Below are 12,798 nucleotides of genomic sequence, written 5' to 3' on the forward strand. Positions count from 1 at the left end.
ATCTCACAGTCTGGAGGAAGAAGCTATTTCCTATCATAACAGTTTTTGTACTAATGCTATGGTAACCTCTGCCTGATTGTTGGGCAGATAGCAGGGATCATTGACAACGCGAAGGGCCCTGTATATGCAGCACTCCAGACAAGCAACTCATGGGTGGAGGAGAGACCCCGATGACCCTCCCAGCAGTCCTCACAATCCTCTGTAGGATCTTGCAGTCAAGATGCCTTGCAATTCCCAAACCAGATGACATACCAGGCTGTTCCTAATTGCCCTGGCATTTCAGACTGCAGCTGGAGGACCCAACTGCACTTTTAATTTTAGAAGTCCCACTTAAGCAAAGGCATACTATTTACCAAGTTAGGACATAAAGGGTCCCTTCCACAACAGCTGAAACGTCTCCACCCAAACAAGGCTATAGGCCCGGATGATGTCAGCCCCAGGGTACTCAAAGCCTGTGCCCCCCAGCTATGTGGTGTACTTCACCATGTCTTCAACCTGAGTCTGAGTCTCCAGAGGGTTCCTGTGCTGTAGAAGACGTCCTGCCTCGTCCCTGTACTGAAGACGCCACACCCCAGTGGCTCTAATGACTACAGACCGGTGGAGAGACTTGTTCTAGAGCAGCTCCGGTCTATGGTTAGGCCACACTTAGACCCCCTCCAGTTTGCCTACCAGCCCTGACTAGGAATTGAAGATGTCATCATCTACCTGCTGAACCGTGTCTACGCCCACCTGAACAAGCCGGCAAACACCGTGAGGGTCATGTTGTTTGACTTCTCCAGTGCGTTCAAAACCATCCGCCCTGCTCTGCTGGGTGAGAAGCTGGCAGTGATGCAGGTGGATGTTTCCCTGGTGTCATGGATTATTGATCACCTGACTGGCAGACCACAGCATGTGCACTTGTAACACTATGTGTCAGACAGAGTGGTCAGCGGCACTGGGGCTCCATAGGGGACTGTCTTGTCTCCCTTTCTCTTCACCATCTACACCTCGGATTTCAACTACTGCACAGAGTCTTGCCATCTTCAGAAGTTTTCTGATGACTCTGCCATAGTTGGATGCATCAGCAAGGGAGATGAGGCGGAGTACAGGGCTATGGTGGGAAACTTTGTCAAATGGTGTGAGCAGAATCATATGCAGCTTAATATGAAAAAGACTAAGGAGTTGGTGGTGGACCTGAGGAGGGCTAAGGCACCGGTGACCCCTGTTTCCATTCAAGGGGTCAGTGTGGACATGGTGGAGGGTTACAAATACCTGGGGATATGAATTGACAATAAACTGGACTGGTCAAAGAACACTGAGGCTGTCTACAAGAAGGGTAAGAGCCGTCTCTACTTCCTGAGGAGACTGAGGTCCTTTAACATCTGCCAGACGATGCTGAGGATGTTCCACGAGTCCGTGGTGGCCAGCTCTATCATGTTTGCTGTTGTGTGCTGGGGCAGCAGGCTGAGGGTAGCAGACACCAACAGAATCAACAAACTCATTTGTAAGGCCAGTGATGTTGTGGGGGTGGAAATGAACTCTCTGACAGTGGTGTCTGAGAAGAGGATGCTGTCCAAGTTGCATGCTATCTTTGACAATGTCTTCCATCCACTCCATAATGTACTGGTTAGGCACAGGAGTACATTCAGCCAGAGACTCATTCCACCGAGATGCAACACTGAGCATCATAGGAAGTCATTCCTACCTGTGGCCATCAAACTTTACAACTCCTCCCTCGGAGTAGCAGACACGCTGAGCCAATAGGCTGGCCCTGGACTTATTTCCACTTGGAATAATTTACTTATTATTATTTAATTATTTATGGTTTTATATTGCCATATTTCTTCACTATTCTTGGTTGGTGCGGCTGTAATGAAACCCAATTTCCCTCAGGATCAATAAAGTATGTCTGTCTGTAATTCATTACAGAAGCACCAAATAAGCTTCTGTAACAAAATGACAGATGTTTCTATTAATTCTGTATTTTAAGGTCAGATTTAATGAACCACCCGAATAGAAATTCCTCAACAGCTGGAATGGGATTATAGTTCATCTCTCCAGATCACTAGTCAGCTAAGAGTCTAGCTCACAATACTTTGGGGGCCCTCAGGTGTATTCTGGGACCTTAAGAGCTTGACTAAATTCTGCAAACAGCATGATTTTCGAAAAAAAAACTACTCTTGCAGGAAATATGAAACTATGAAACTCTGTACAGTGTTGTACAAGAAAAGCTCGTGAAAGAAAGACCTTATATTGTTTATCCAATTTCTTTTCCATTAATGACACTAACTTCTCTTGGTTAAGAGTTAACTCCAAGGTGATAACCTATGGCATAGTTATTCAGCTTTCTGCCACAGTAAAAGCCAGTTTAGATTGATCATTCTGTTTTATGAGGGCAGGATTACCTAATAATGATTGACCTGACAAATGGCCCTGGCTCATGTACAAGATTTAATAGATATACATGATGAAATGCAACTGATATTTATAGTAAAGCTGTGTTTGAAGCTCACTGTTTTCTTTTTTATATGATCTTTCCATTAACATAACAACTTTGGTGCCTGAACCTCAAGATTTATGGTTTACATGCCTTGGAAGCCACAGAATTTCCACTTTCTTCCTTTAGGAAAGGAAATTTCAGTGAATCTTGAAACTGGAGACTATGCTGGGTAAATTCCAAAATAGGTAAGGCATTCTCAACGATCTTATTAAAACTTCAAGTATCACTCATTCAAAAGTGATTTAAAATGCTTGTCTTCACAGAATCATTAAAAAAAAACTGGTACAAGAGGCAATTTGGCCTATTTCAGAAGTAAATGGGCTGAGCATGTAAGACCAACCTATTGAATCTTCTCTACTACACACCCCAGATTCTAGCATCTGAGGTCTTGTCTCCTTCCTTGAAACTCATCTGATCTGGCTTCCTGTGTCCCCTTGAAGCTTACTAGGTTCACAGAGAAAAATACATTACACTTTTCCGTGTAATATCTAAGATAATTAAAAGTGTTTGAATATTGACAGTCCAAATCACTCAGTCCAGTATGTCTAAAGTCCTGACCTTACTGGATTAATGGAATGTTACTGCATAGGCATGGAGTTGAACAGCTTAGAAATTGGCCCTTCAGTTCAACTCCTTCACATTGACATGATGCCCATGGCATTAGTAAGATATAGGACCAGAATTAGGCCATTTAGCTCATTGAGTCTGCTCCGCCATTTCATCATGGCTGTTCCATTTCCCTCTCAGCACCAAGCTCCTGTCTTCTACCTTCGTGCCCTCACTAATCAAGAATCTATCAACATCTGCATTAAATATACCCAAAAAGTAGGCCTCCACAACTGCCAGTGGCAAAGAATTCCACAGATATGCCACCCTCTGGCTAAAAAATTCCTCCTCATCTCCGTTCTACATGGAGATTCCACTATTCTGACACTGGGCTGTCTGTTCCTAGACTCCTCCACCATAGGAAACATCCTCTCCACATCCACTCTTTCAAGCCCTTTCAACATTCGATAGTTTCGAAAAGATCCTGCCTCATTCCTGTGAAGTCCAGCAAGTACATGTCCAGAGCCATTAAATGCTATGCATATGACAAACATTTCAAATATGCTATCATTTACGTGAACCTCCTTTGAACGCTCTCCAGTGTCAGCTTATCCTTTCTTAGAAAAGAGGCCCAAAACTGCTCACAATACTCTAAATGAGGCCTCAACAGTGCTTTAAAAACTTTACTTCCTTGCTTTTATATTCTAGTCCTCTTGAAGTGAATGGCAAGATTGCATCTGCCCTTTCTTACCACAGACTCAACATGCAAATTAACCTTTAGGGACTCGCTCTGCATCTCAGTGTTTTGTATTTTCTCTCCATTTAGAAAATAGTCAATCCTTTCATTTCTTTTACCAAAGTGCATTACCACACACTTCCCAACATTGTATTCCATCTGCCACTTCTTCGCCCATTCTTCTAAGTCCTTCTTTCCTCAAAACTACCTGTCCCTCCACCCATCTTCATATCACCTGCAAACATTGCAACAAAGACATCAATTCCGTCATCAAAATCATTGATACATTATAAAGTAACAAGAATTGGTCCTAACACAGATACTATACTAGAACACTACTAGTAATCGGTAGCCAACCAGGAACCACTCTTCATTCCTGCCAATCAGCCAATGCTTTATCTATGCTAGTATCTTTCCTGCTGTACCATAGGCTCTTCACTCGTTAAGCAACCTCATGTGCGGCACCTCTTCAAAGGCCTTCTGAAAATCCAAGTACACAACATCCACCATCTATCTTGCTTTGTCTACTCTTCAAAAAATTCCAACAGATTTGTCAAGCAAGATTTTTCCTTGAGGAAACCATGCTGACTTGCATGTTCCTGTCAAGAAAAGGTGGCACAGATAACAGGTTTAGGAACCTTGGTTTTTGAGAGATATTAAGCCCTGGTTAAGAAAATGGAGGTGCACAGCAGGTATAGGCAACAAGGAGCAAATGAGATGCATGAGTATAAGGAGAGTCCCAATGAACTCAATTCAATTGCAGGAAAAAGTTTGTGAACTCCCGGCAATTATCTGGTTTTCTGCATTTATTATTTATAAAATGTGGTCTGATTTTCATCTAAGTCACAATAAAAGGCAAACAATCTGCCTAAATTAATAACACACAAACAATTGTAGTTCTTCACATCAATACTGAGTACACCATTTAAACAATCTCAGCCTCAGGTCAAAACAGTAGGTGAACCTCTGGGGTAATGCCTTCTACAAAAGCAATTTGGAGTCAGATGTTCTAATCAATGAGGCGAGATTGGAGGTGTGGGTTGTAAAGTAAGACACACAAGTCAGGTTACTGACAGAGCCTGCAATTCTCAAGAAAGATCTGTTTATGTGCACCATGCCAGTTGAAAACAACTTTCAGAGGAGCTTAGAAGAAGAATTGTGGAGATCAGTGAAGCTGGAAAAGATTACAAAAGCACTGCTAAAGACCTGAATGTTCATCAGTCCACAGTACAAGGAAGTGTTTACAAAATGAAGGAAATTCAGTATTGTTGCTACTCTCCCTAGGAGTTGGCGAACTGCAGTAATCTCTAGAACTTACTAGTCTCTGCTCATGTGTCCACTATAAGAAAAATGCTGAACAATAATTGTGTTCACGGAAGGACTCCACACAGGAAGCCCCTGCTCCCATAAAAACATTGCGATGCGTCTCAAGTTTGCAAAAGACACCTGGATATGTGCAATTTTGATCACCTACCTACAAGAAAAATGTCAAATGTGAGTGAAAAAAACGCAGAAAAAATTTCCAAGGATGCTATCAGAATGTGAGGATGCAAGTTATCGAGCAAGGTTGAACAGGTTAGGACTTTATTCCATACAGCGTAGAAGAATGAGGAAAAAATTGATAGAGGTATACAAAATTAAGTGGTTATAGATGAGGTAAATAGAAGCAGGCTTTTTCCATTGAGGTTCAGTGAAATTACAACCAGACATCATGGGTTAATAGTGAAAGGTAAAATGTTTAAGGGGAACATGATGAAGAACCTTTTTACCCAATGTGGAAAGAACTGCCAGCAGAAGTGCTGGATACAGCTTTGATTTCAACATTTAAGCAGATAGGAACATGGATAGGTGTATGGAAAGCTACGGTCCAGGTGCAAGATTATTACTTACTAGAGCTGCTGGGGAGGGTTTAAACAAATTTGACAGGGGCATGGGCATCGGAGTGATAGGGCTGAGGTTTATAAACAGAGGCAGTGTGTACTGAGACTGCTGGCAAGGTGGCAAAATTGCAGTCAATGGGATGAGGTGCAATGCAAAAGAGGGACAAAAATTGAAAAAGGTGATGAATATATCGCTGAAGGTATAATATTTTAATGCATGCAGTGTATGAAATAAGGTAAATGAACGTAGCACGGTTACAGATTGGCTCGTTATACATTGTGTGCATCACTGAATCTTGGCTGAATGAAGATAACAGCAGGGAGCTTAATGTCAAAGGAACATACTGTATTAAAAGGACAAGCACGTAGGCAGATGGGTTTGTGTGACTATTGGTAAAAGATTAAATTAAATCACAGAATAGATTAAATCACAGAATGAGGTGACAAAGGATCAGAAGATATAGAATCATTGAGAGTAAAAAGACAGTTTACAATGGGAGACAGAGAACATGTCAAAAGGGCAATGTTAAGAGAGTCATGGGGGGTTTCAATATGCAGGTAGATTGGGAAAATCAGGTGGACGCTGGATCCCAAGAAAGATAATTTACAGAATGCCTAGGAGATGGCTTTTTAGAACAGCTTGAGATTGAGTCCTCTAGGTCATCAGCTATTCTGGATTGGATGCTTGAAAGAGGAGCTGTCTAAAGTTGATTGGAAGGAAACACCAGCAGGGAGGATAGCAGAGCAGCAATGGCTGATATTTCTGGCAGCAATTTGGAAGGATAAGATACATCTCGAGTAGCAGCAGTATTCTAAAGACAGGCTGATGCAGCTGTAGCTAACAAGTCAAAGCCAACATAAAAGTCAAGGAGACAGCAATAATTATTGGGAAGCTTTTAAAAAACCAACAAAAGGCAACTTAAAAAGTCAAAGAAGAAAAAGATGGAATACGAAGGAAAGCTATTCAATAATATTAAAGAGGATACCAAAGATACACAAAGTGTAAAAGAGGTGAGACTAGTTATCAAACCACTGGGAAATGATGCTGGAAAGGTAGTAATGGGAGACTAGGAAATGCTGGAGGAACTGAATAAATATTTTGCACTAATCTTCACTGTGGAAGACACTTGCAGTATGCTGGAAGTTTGAGATGTCAGGTGACAGAAATGAGTGAAATTGCCATTACTTGTGAGGCTGTTCTTGGGAAACAAAGTTCAAAATAAAAATTATTATCAGACTACATATAATCCTGAGATTTTTTTCCTGTGAGCATACCTAGCAAACCTATAGATCAGTAACTGTAAATAAGATCAATGAACTACAAACTGTGCAAATGCAAATATAAATAACAAGAGCATGAAATAACAAGGTAGAGTCCCGTAATCAGCCACTGGTGGTATATAAACTGCAGTGAGCATCATAGATGAGAACTCCCGAGGAAAATAGAATGGTCTACATATAATCATCAGGTATTCTAAGTCAGAATAACAAAACATCAAGATAATCCCAATGTCCGTGCATCAACGAGAACTGACTAAAAAGCACACGCCGCCACCTTTTTCCTTACCAGGGTTCACAGTTTGATGCATTCCAAACATTGTAAAACCTTCTGTCGGACAACTCAGTTGGGTGTATTCGCTGTTAACCAAATCTTAATGCAACAAACAGTTGAGATCTGCCTCTGACACTGCAGCCACGCTCTGAGATCGCCAATCTTGTTTTCCAGTGACTACACATTCACCAACAAGATGCTAGGTACGGGAGGCCTCATCCCTCTGCACTTCAGCCTGGTTTGAATTCCGCCTCTCCTGCTGCGTTTTCCACCATGGTGTTGATCCTCAAGGCACCATGCTTAACTGTTCTACGTTTAACTGTCAATTGCGAGATCTGAAGATCATTGATGTAATTTCACAGTCTGGCGTTAAGAGGAAATTTACATGCTGCAGATTGCAGCAAAACTAATTCAAAATCATATTGAAGAGGAAAATTGGTACAATTTTCTGCAGCCCGCAGAGAACCACTGCTGTCATGTGAATGTAGACGAGTCACCTGGGTCAGATGATGTACACCTCAGGGTTCTGAAAGAGGTGGCTGAAGAGATTGTGGAGGCCTTAGCAATGATCTTCCAAGAATCAACAGATTTTGGCATAGTTCCAGAGGACTGGAAAATTGCAAATGTCAAGTCCACTCTTCAAAAAGGGGGAGAGGCAAAAGAAAGGAAATTATAGACCAGTTAGTCTGACCTCAGAGGATCAGACAAAGGCTCACTTTATTCACACTATTTGCTTTGGACCTATCAGCCAATGCTCTATCAATGCTAGTATCTTTCCTGTAATACCATGGGCTCTTATCTTATTGAGAAGACTCGTGTGGCATCTTATAAAAGACCATCCAAAAATCTAAATCCACCAATTCTCCTTTGTCTATCCTGGTTATTATTTCTTCAACTAATTCCAACAGATTTGTCAGGCAAGCTTTTCTTTTAAGGAAACCATGCTAACTTTGGCCCATTTTATCACATGCCTCCAAGTACCCTGAGACTTCATACTTAATCAACTCCAACATCTTCCCAACCACTGAGGTCAGACTAACTGGCCTATAACGTCCTTTCTTCTAACTCCCTCTCTGCTTAGAGTGGAGTAATATTTCCTTCATGAATATTTTGACATCTATGTGTAGCATTGTGAAGACAAATGTAAATTTTACAAATTTAACATTTATTGCTAGTACACAAGCTTATCAAAGAGAAAGTAATAATGATTTCTACATGTTGCCCATCTAGGCCATTTCTTCAGTCCAGACATATAACCATGGCTGAACGTTAACCTCAAAGTGCTTACACTCAAAACATCCCTGCTTTTGATTGAGTGCAGATATTATATCTACTGCTCTTTACATTGAAGTGTACGTTCTGCACGAAGGAATTACCCTTCAATCTGTCATGAATGACCTGATCATATTTTGAGACTGACCTACAGATCTAGACACACTAGCCACAGAAAATGCCTTCCTTGCATCTACTCTGCCATCCATAATTTTGTTCTTTTCCATGAGATCACTCCTCATTCTCTTATACTCCTTTGGATCAGCCCAGTTCTCTTAACCCTCCTACAGCAGTACAGCATATCAATGCCACTGAAGCTTCATCACATTCCTTTCATCACATGAGCATCCTTCCCAAGGAAAGTGGAACAAGTACACAATACTTTTTTTTTCTAAATAATTTAACGGTCACAGGACCTGGCACACTTGTTCCAACAGTCAAATTTCTGTATCAACTCAACTTTTCCACCCACCCTGATTAGTTTTCTCGTCAATACTTCATTCATCTCAATTTTGAATATGCTTAACAGATCACAGTCTCTTGAATAAAGAGTGTAATGGATTCATAATTCTGTGAAAAAATTCTTATTTTGATTCTGCATAAAACCTTATCTTGAAATTTTAAGCTTGGTTTTAGAGCCCATGTCAAGTACTCAAAATATTTCTAAGTTTCATAAGGTCACCTTACCTCCCAAATTTGAGGATATAGCTCAATTAACAGAAATACTCATACTTACTAAATATAGAATACAATATTGGAAAATCTGTTGCATTTCCAACTCATTTAGAGGTATTGCTAAGGATGGAGGAGAAGAGGGTGAGGGGTACCATAGGGGATGAGGGGGTATGATAAATGGAGTGTGACAAAGAGTCATAGGACATGATACGTTTTCCTGGTTTAGGAGGGTATTCGTGATTTTCTTGATATCTGGTTCATAACTCAAGTGGGAGTAATTGTCAAAAGCAATCCTTTCATTGCTATGAATATTCATAAGTACCATTCAATCTTTTCCTTGGAAAAGAACACAGGTCTGTTCAGATATCATCTCTACTCTGCTAATGTACTTATGAAACTTTCTGAACCTAACCAATTGTCACATCATTTTTAAATATGAGAATTGCACGTGATCATCTAAATACATTAACCTTGCATGCTAATTGTGATATAATACAGGTAAATTACTTTTATGTAATAGATCATCATGCTTCTGTTTGCAGCAACAGATAAAAGACAAATCATAAAATAAATACTAAGTAGAACACTAGATACTAAAGACAGTTTTACCTTAGTGGAGTACATCTAAAAACATCAAGAAACAAAAAAACCATCCACATTTTTCTTAAAGATGCATTTGTTAGCTTCTGCTCCCTGACTGCTGGCACTATCTTTCTAGAGAAGCTTACCTGGGTATTTTTCTCCTCTTCCTTTTCATTTTCATCCTAAGGGAAAAGCAAGACACTACTAAGTATATTCAGGTTATATTGGTAAAAAGAAACACTTAAACAAGGTGCTACCTAGGTCTATTGCCAGCAATATCTTGAATTGTACAGCAAAAGTACAATTTTCAAATTTAACATGGTCCATTTGTACTGTTTTATACAAAGGGAATTTTAATTCCCCAAATATAGATAATACTAATCAGGATTTAGGTTCCTTAAGGACATTATAGCCAGGGGTGTAGTGGAGCTAATTTCCCACTACCGATTAAATGCTTCCAATGGTGAGAGTCTCAAGTAGCCCCTGACAAACAAGTCCAGCTCCTGTCTTCATGTGTGGCATTGCTACCAAGCCTGGCAGAACAATTTCTACTGACAGGAGAAGGGGAAAAGATGGGTTACTGGCATCTTAAAACCAGTAACTTTGGGCAGATGGGGCTTGTCAGTAGTGGTTGGCAGTTCATTTGGAAGGAAAAGTCTGAACACCAACCTCTGCTGCCTTGCAGCTATACTATTCATGAGGAAGGCTTCGCGAGTAACGCCCCAAAGAAAATTCCAGAGCTGGAGTCTCTAAAACTGTCCTATGTTGAGTTCAACACTGACTAGCAACTCCTATGACGCCACAGGTGCCAAACATTATTAGTCTCTGCCATCCCTTTCGATTCATCAGCTGCATGCAGAGGGGGAACCTGCTACATAGATAGTTAGCTCTCCATATTGTACTGCCCTTGCTTGCGCATCATGTAGACAGTTGGGACGCAACATCCGTGGTCTTCCTCTACCAACAGAGGGCCTTAAATAAGGAATTAACTATTCAATTTCTATGGCTATTAGGTTTAACTGAAGTCTTAACTTGTTCTTCGAATTAATTGAGGATCATTGTAGAGCTGGTACATACACCCCACACCTATAGATTATTTACTGCAATCAACACCATGTCCAACTTTCAATGAATGTCTTGTCATCAAGCAGAAGCATGGAGAAATAAACTTGCCTCCTGTTGCACTCTATTACAGACATTTCTGTGTACAAGTATTAGATTGATAGGGCATGGAAATTTGGAATACAGTAGGTAAGAAAAAGTTATCAGAACTGTGAGTGTAAAGACTGGCATTGTAATTTTTTTTTGTATATTTGCTTCTAAGCATTTAGGAATAGCTTACAAAATTTCTACACAAGGTTCAGGAGCATTCCAGACTACATACGTTAAATAACTGAAGTTGCTTACATTTTGTTATCTTCTAATTTGAGGGCTACATCTCACCCCCCCCCCCCCCCCATAGGCTTATGGCAATATTTGCTTTAGTTCAAAGCAGGGAAACTTATCTTTCAATATTAGAATGTTATTTCTTCCATTGTCTATCCATTGCCTTTTCAAGTTCCTAAGTAATTCAGAAATATATTTTTGTAGTGGAGTCTTGTACTCACAAATTTGATTTCCCAGATCCACTTTATTTAGGAACATAACAACTGACAGAATTGATTAGTCTCATCTATCTGAAATGGATACAAAACCTGTCATAGGGCAATATAGCAATCAACAAGGCATAATCATGCTCCTTTTCCAACTCATTTACAATCTTTAAACAGTAATTTTTGCCACTTTCACTTTGAAGGTTTCATCTTGCACTTCCAATCTGGCAAACTACAAATAAAATATTTGAAGCTTTCAGTCTGAAGTTCTTCACTTAAAAGTTATAGAATTAGCAATCCTTCCAAAAGGACCAAAAATTAAACTGCAAATGGAACAAAAATGGATTGATTATATTGTAATCATTGAATTAACATTTCTACTCTGCAGTTTCTTAAATGATTTAATGCAGCTTCAATATGACTGTGATTATTTTCAATGGTAAGTGTTCAAAGCTCAATGTTAATAAATAAACCAATCTCACTTCACCAAAAGTCTCACTGCAACCAATCAAAGGTGTTTCTCCGAAGCCAACTGCTCGTTTAATACATCCTTAATAGGAAGAAATCAAAAAGAAATACTGACATCTTGAGTCCAGTATGATACTCCAGTAGATCGTCGTTTCTCTCTGGGGCGTCTCCTTTCCCTTATCGATAGTTGTCTGTCATTAGAATCCTTCTCATCTTCATTTACTTTTTCAGAGCCACCTTTTAGTTTGAGTAACATTGAAACAGAATTTTGCAGAAAGTTAATATAATTTCACAAATCCTAATACAATATCTGCCAAACATATTGGTACAAATGATGCCATATGAAATTGTTCCATATGGTGACAAGAGACACAGCATTCACAAAAAAAAAACCAAAAAATATTTTTGGATGCAAATTGTTGGAAAGCAAGGTTTGAAAGCTACTCCAGATCTGGATTTAGCACCCTTGGTGTAAATACCTAACTGTTTCAAAGTATCCAACAAAACTGAGCTTCCAAAATTGACACACTTAAAATGTCTGGTATTCAATGCCTAGAGGTGTACTAATAAGTTCAATTAATTTTTAACAAGCTTATCTTCAAACATCACATGCCACCAGTTGGATATACATAAAAAGACACCAAAGACCAGAAACACTTAAGTCAGACAGCATCTAAGGGGAAAAGAAAGAGTTAAAAATTCATTAGGTCCAAGTTCCCTCATCAGAAACAGAGAAAAATAGTTTTAGCTTGCAGAGAAAGTGGAAATGACAAAGGGAATCTCTGAGTGGGAAGAGACCAAGCGGATAAATGTAGCAGCAGGAGGCAGATTACACTTTTTATCAGTGTGAAGTCAAAGGCATGAAAAGAAATAAGGACCAAGAAATAACAGCAAAATAGGAAATAAATGAACAAAAAGCACAAAAAGAGAGCAATGGACTGGAGGGGAAGACTTTGCACAGGGGATTCTTTTCCAGTGAATGGGTGAAATGGTCCATAATTTATTAATATTCTCTG

At 39.8% G+C, this 12,798-nt stretch overlaps 1 protein-coding gene across 4 annotated transcripts in view; it reads right to left on the reverse strand.

The window, feature by feature from the left end:
• The window catches only part of LOC132381198 (protein phosphatase 1 regulatory subunit 12B-like), a 221,291-nt gene that overhangs the window by 53,074 nt on the left and 155,419 nt on the right, over positions 1–12,798 (reverse strand). For 2 of the 4 annotated variants that reach the window (XM_059950490.1, XM_059950489.1), the window contains exons 16-17: positions 11,898–12,019; positions 9,869–9,904 (exon numbers count right to left, since the gene is read on the reverse strand). In XM_059950490.1, coding sequence (XP_059806473.1) covers positions 9,869–9,904; positions 11,898–12,019 — 158 coding nt within the window. Of the gene's footprint in view, positions 1–9,868; positions 9,905–11,197; positions 11,284–11,329; positions 11,399–11,897; positions 12,020–12,798 lie in introns of those variants that run through there. The other 2 variants (XR_009507977.1, XM_059950491.1) reach the window with 2 other exon arrangements.

The sequence above is a fragment of the Hypanus sabinus genome, chromosome 25, assembly GCF_030144855.1.
Source record: "Hypanus sabinus isolate sHypSab1 chromosome 25, sHypSab1.hap1, whole genome shotgun sequence".
Classification (NCBI taxonomy): domain Eukaryota; kingdom Metazoa; phylum Chordata; class Chondrichthyes; order Myliobatiformes; family Dasyatidae; genus Hypanus; species Hypanus sabinus.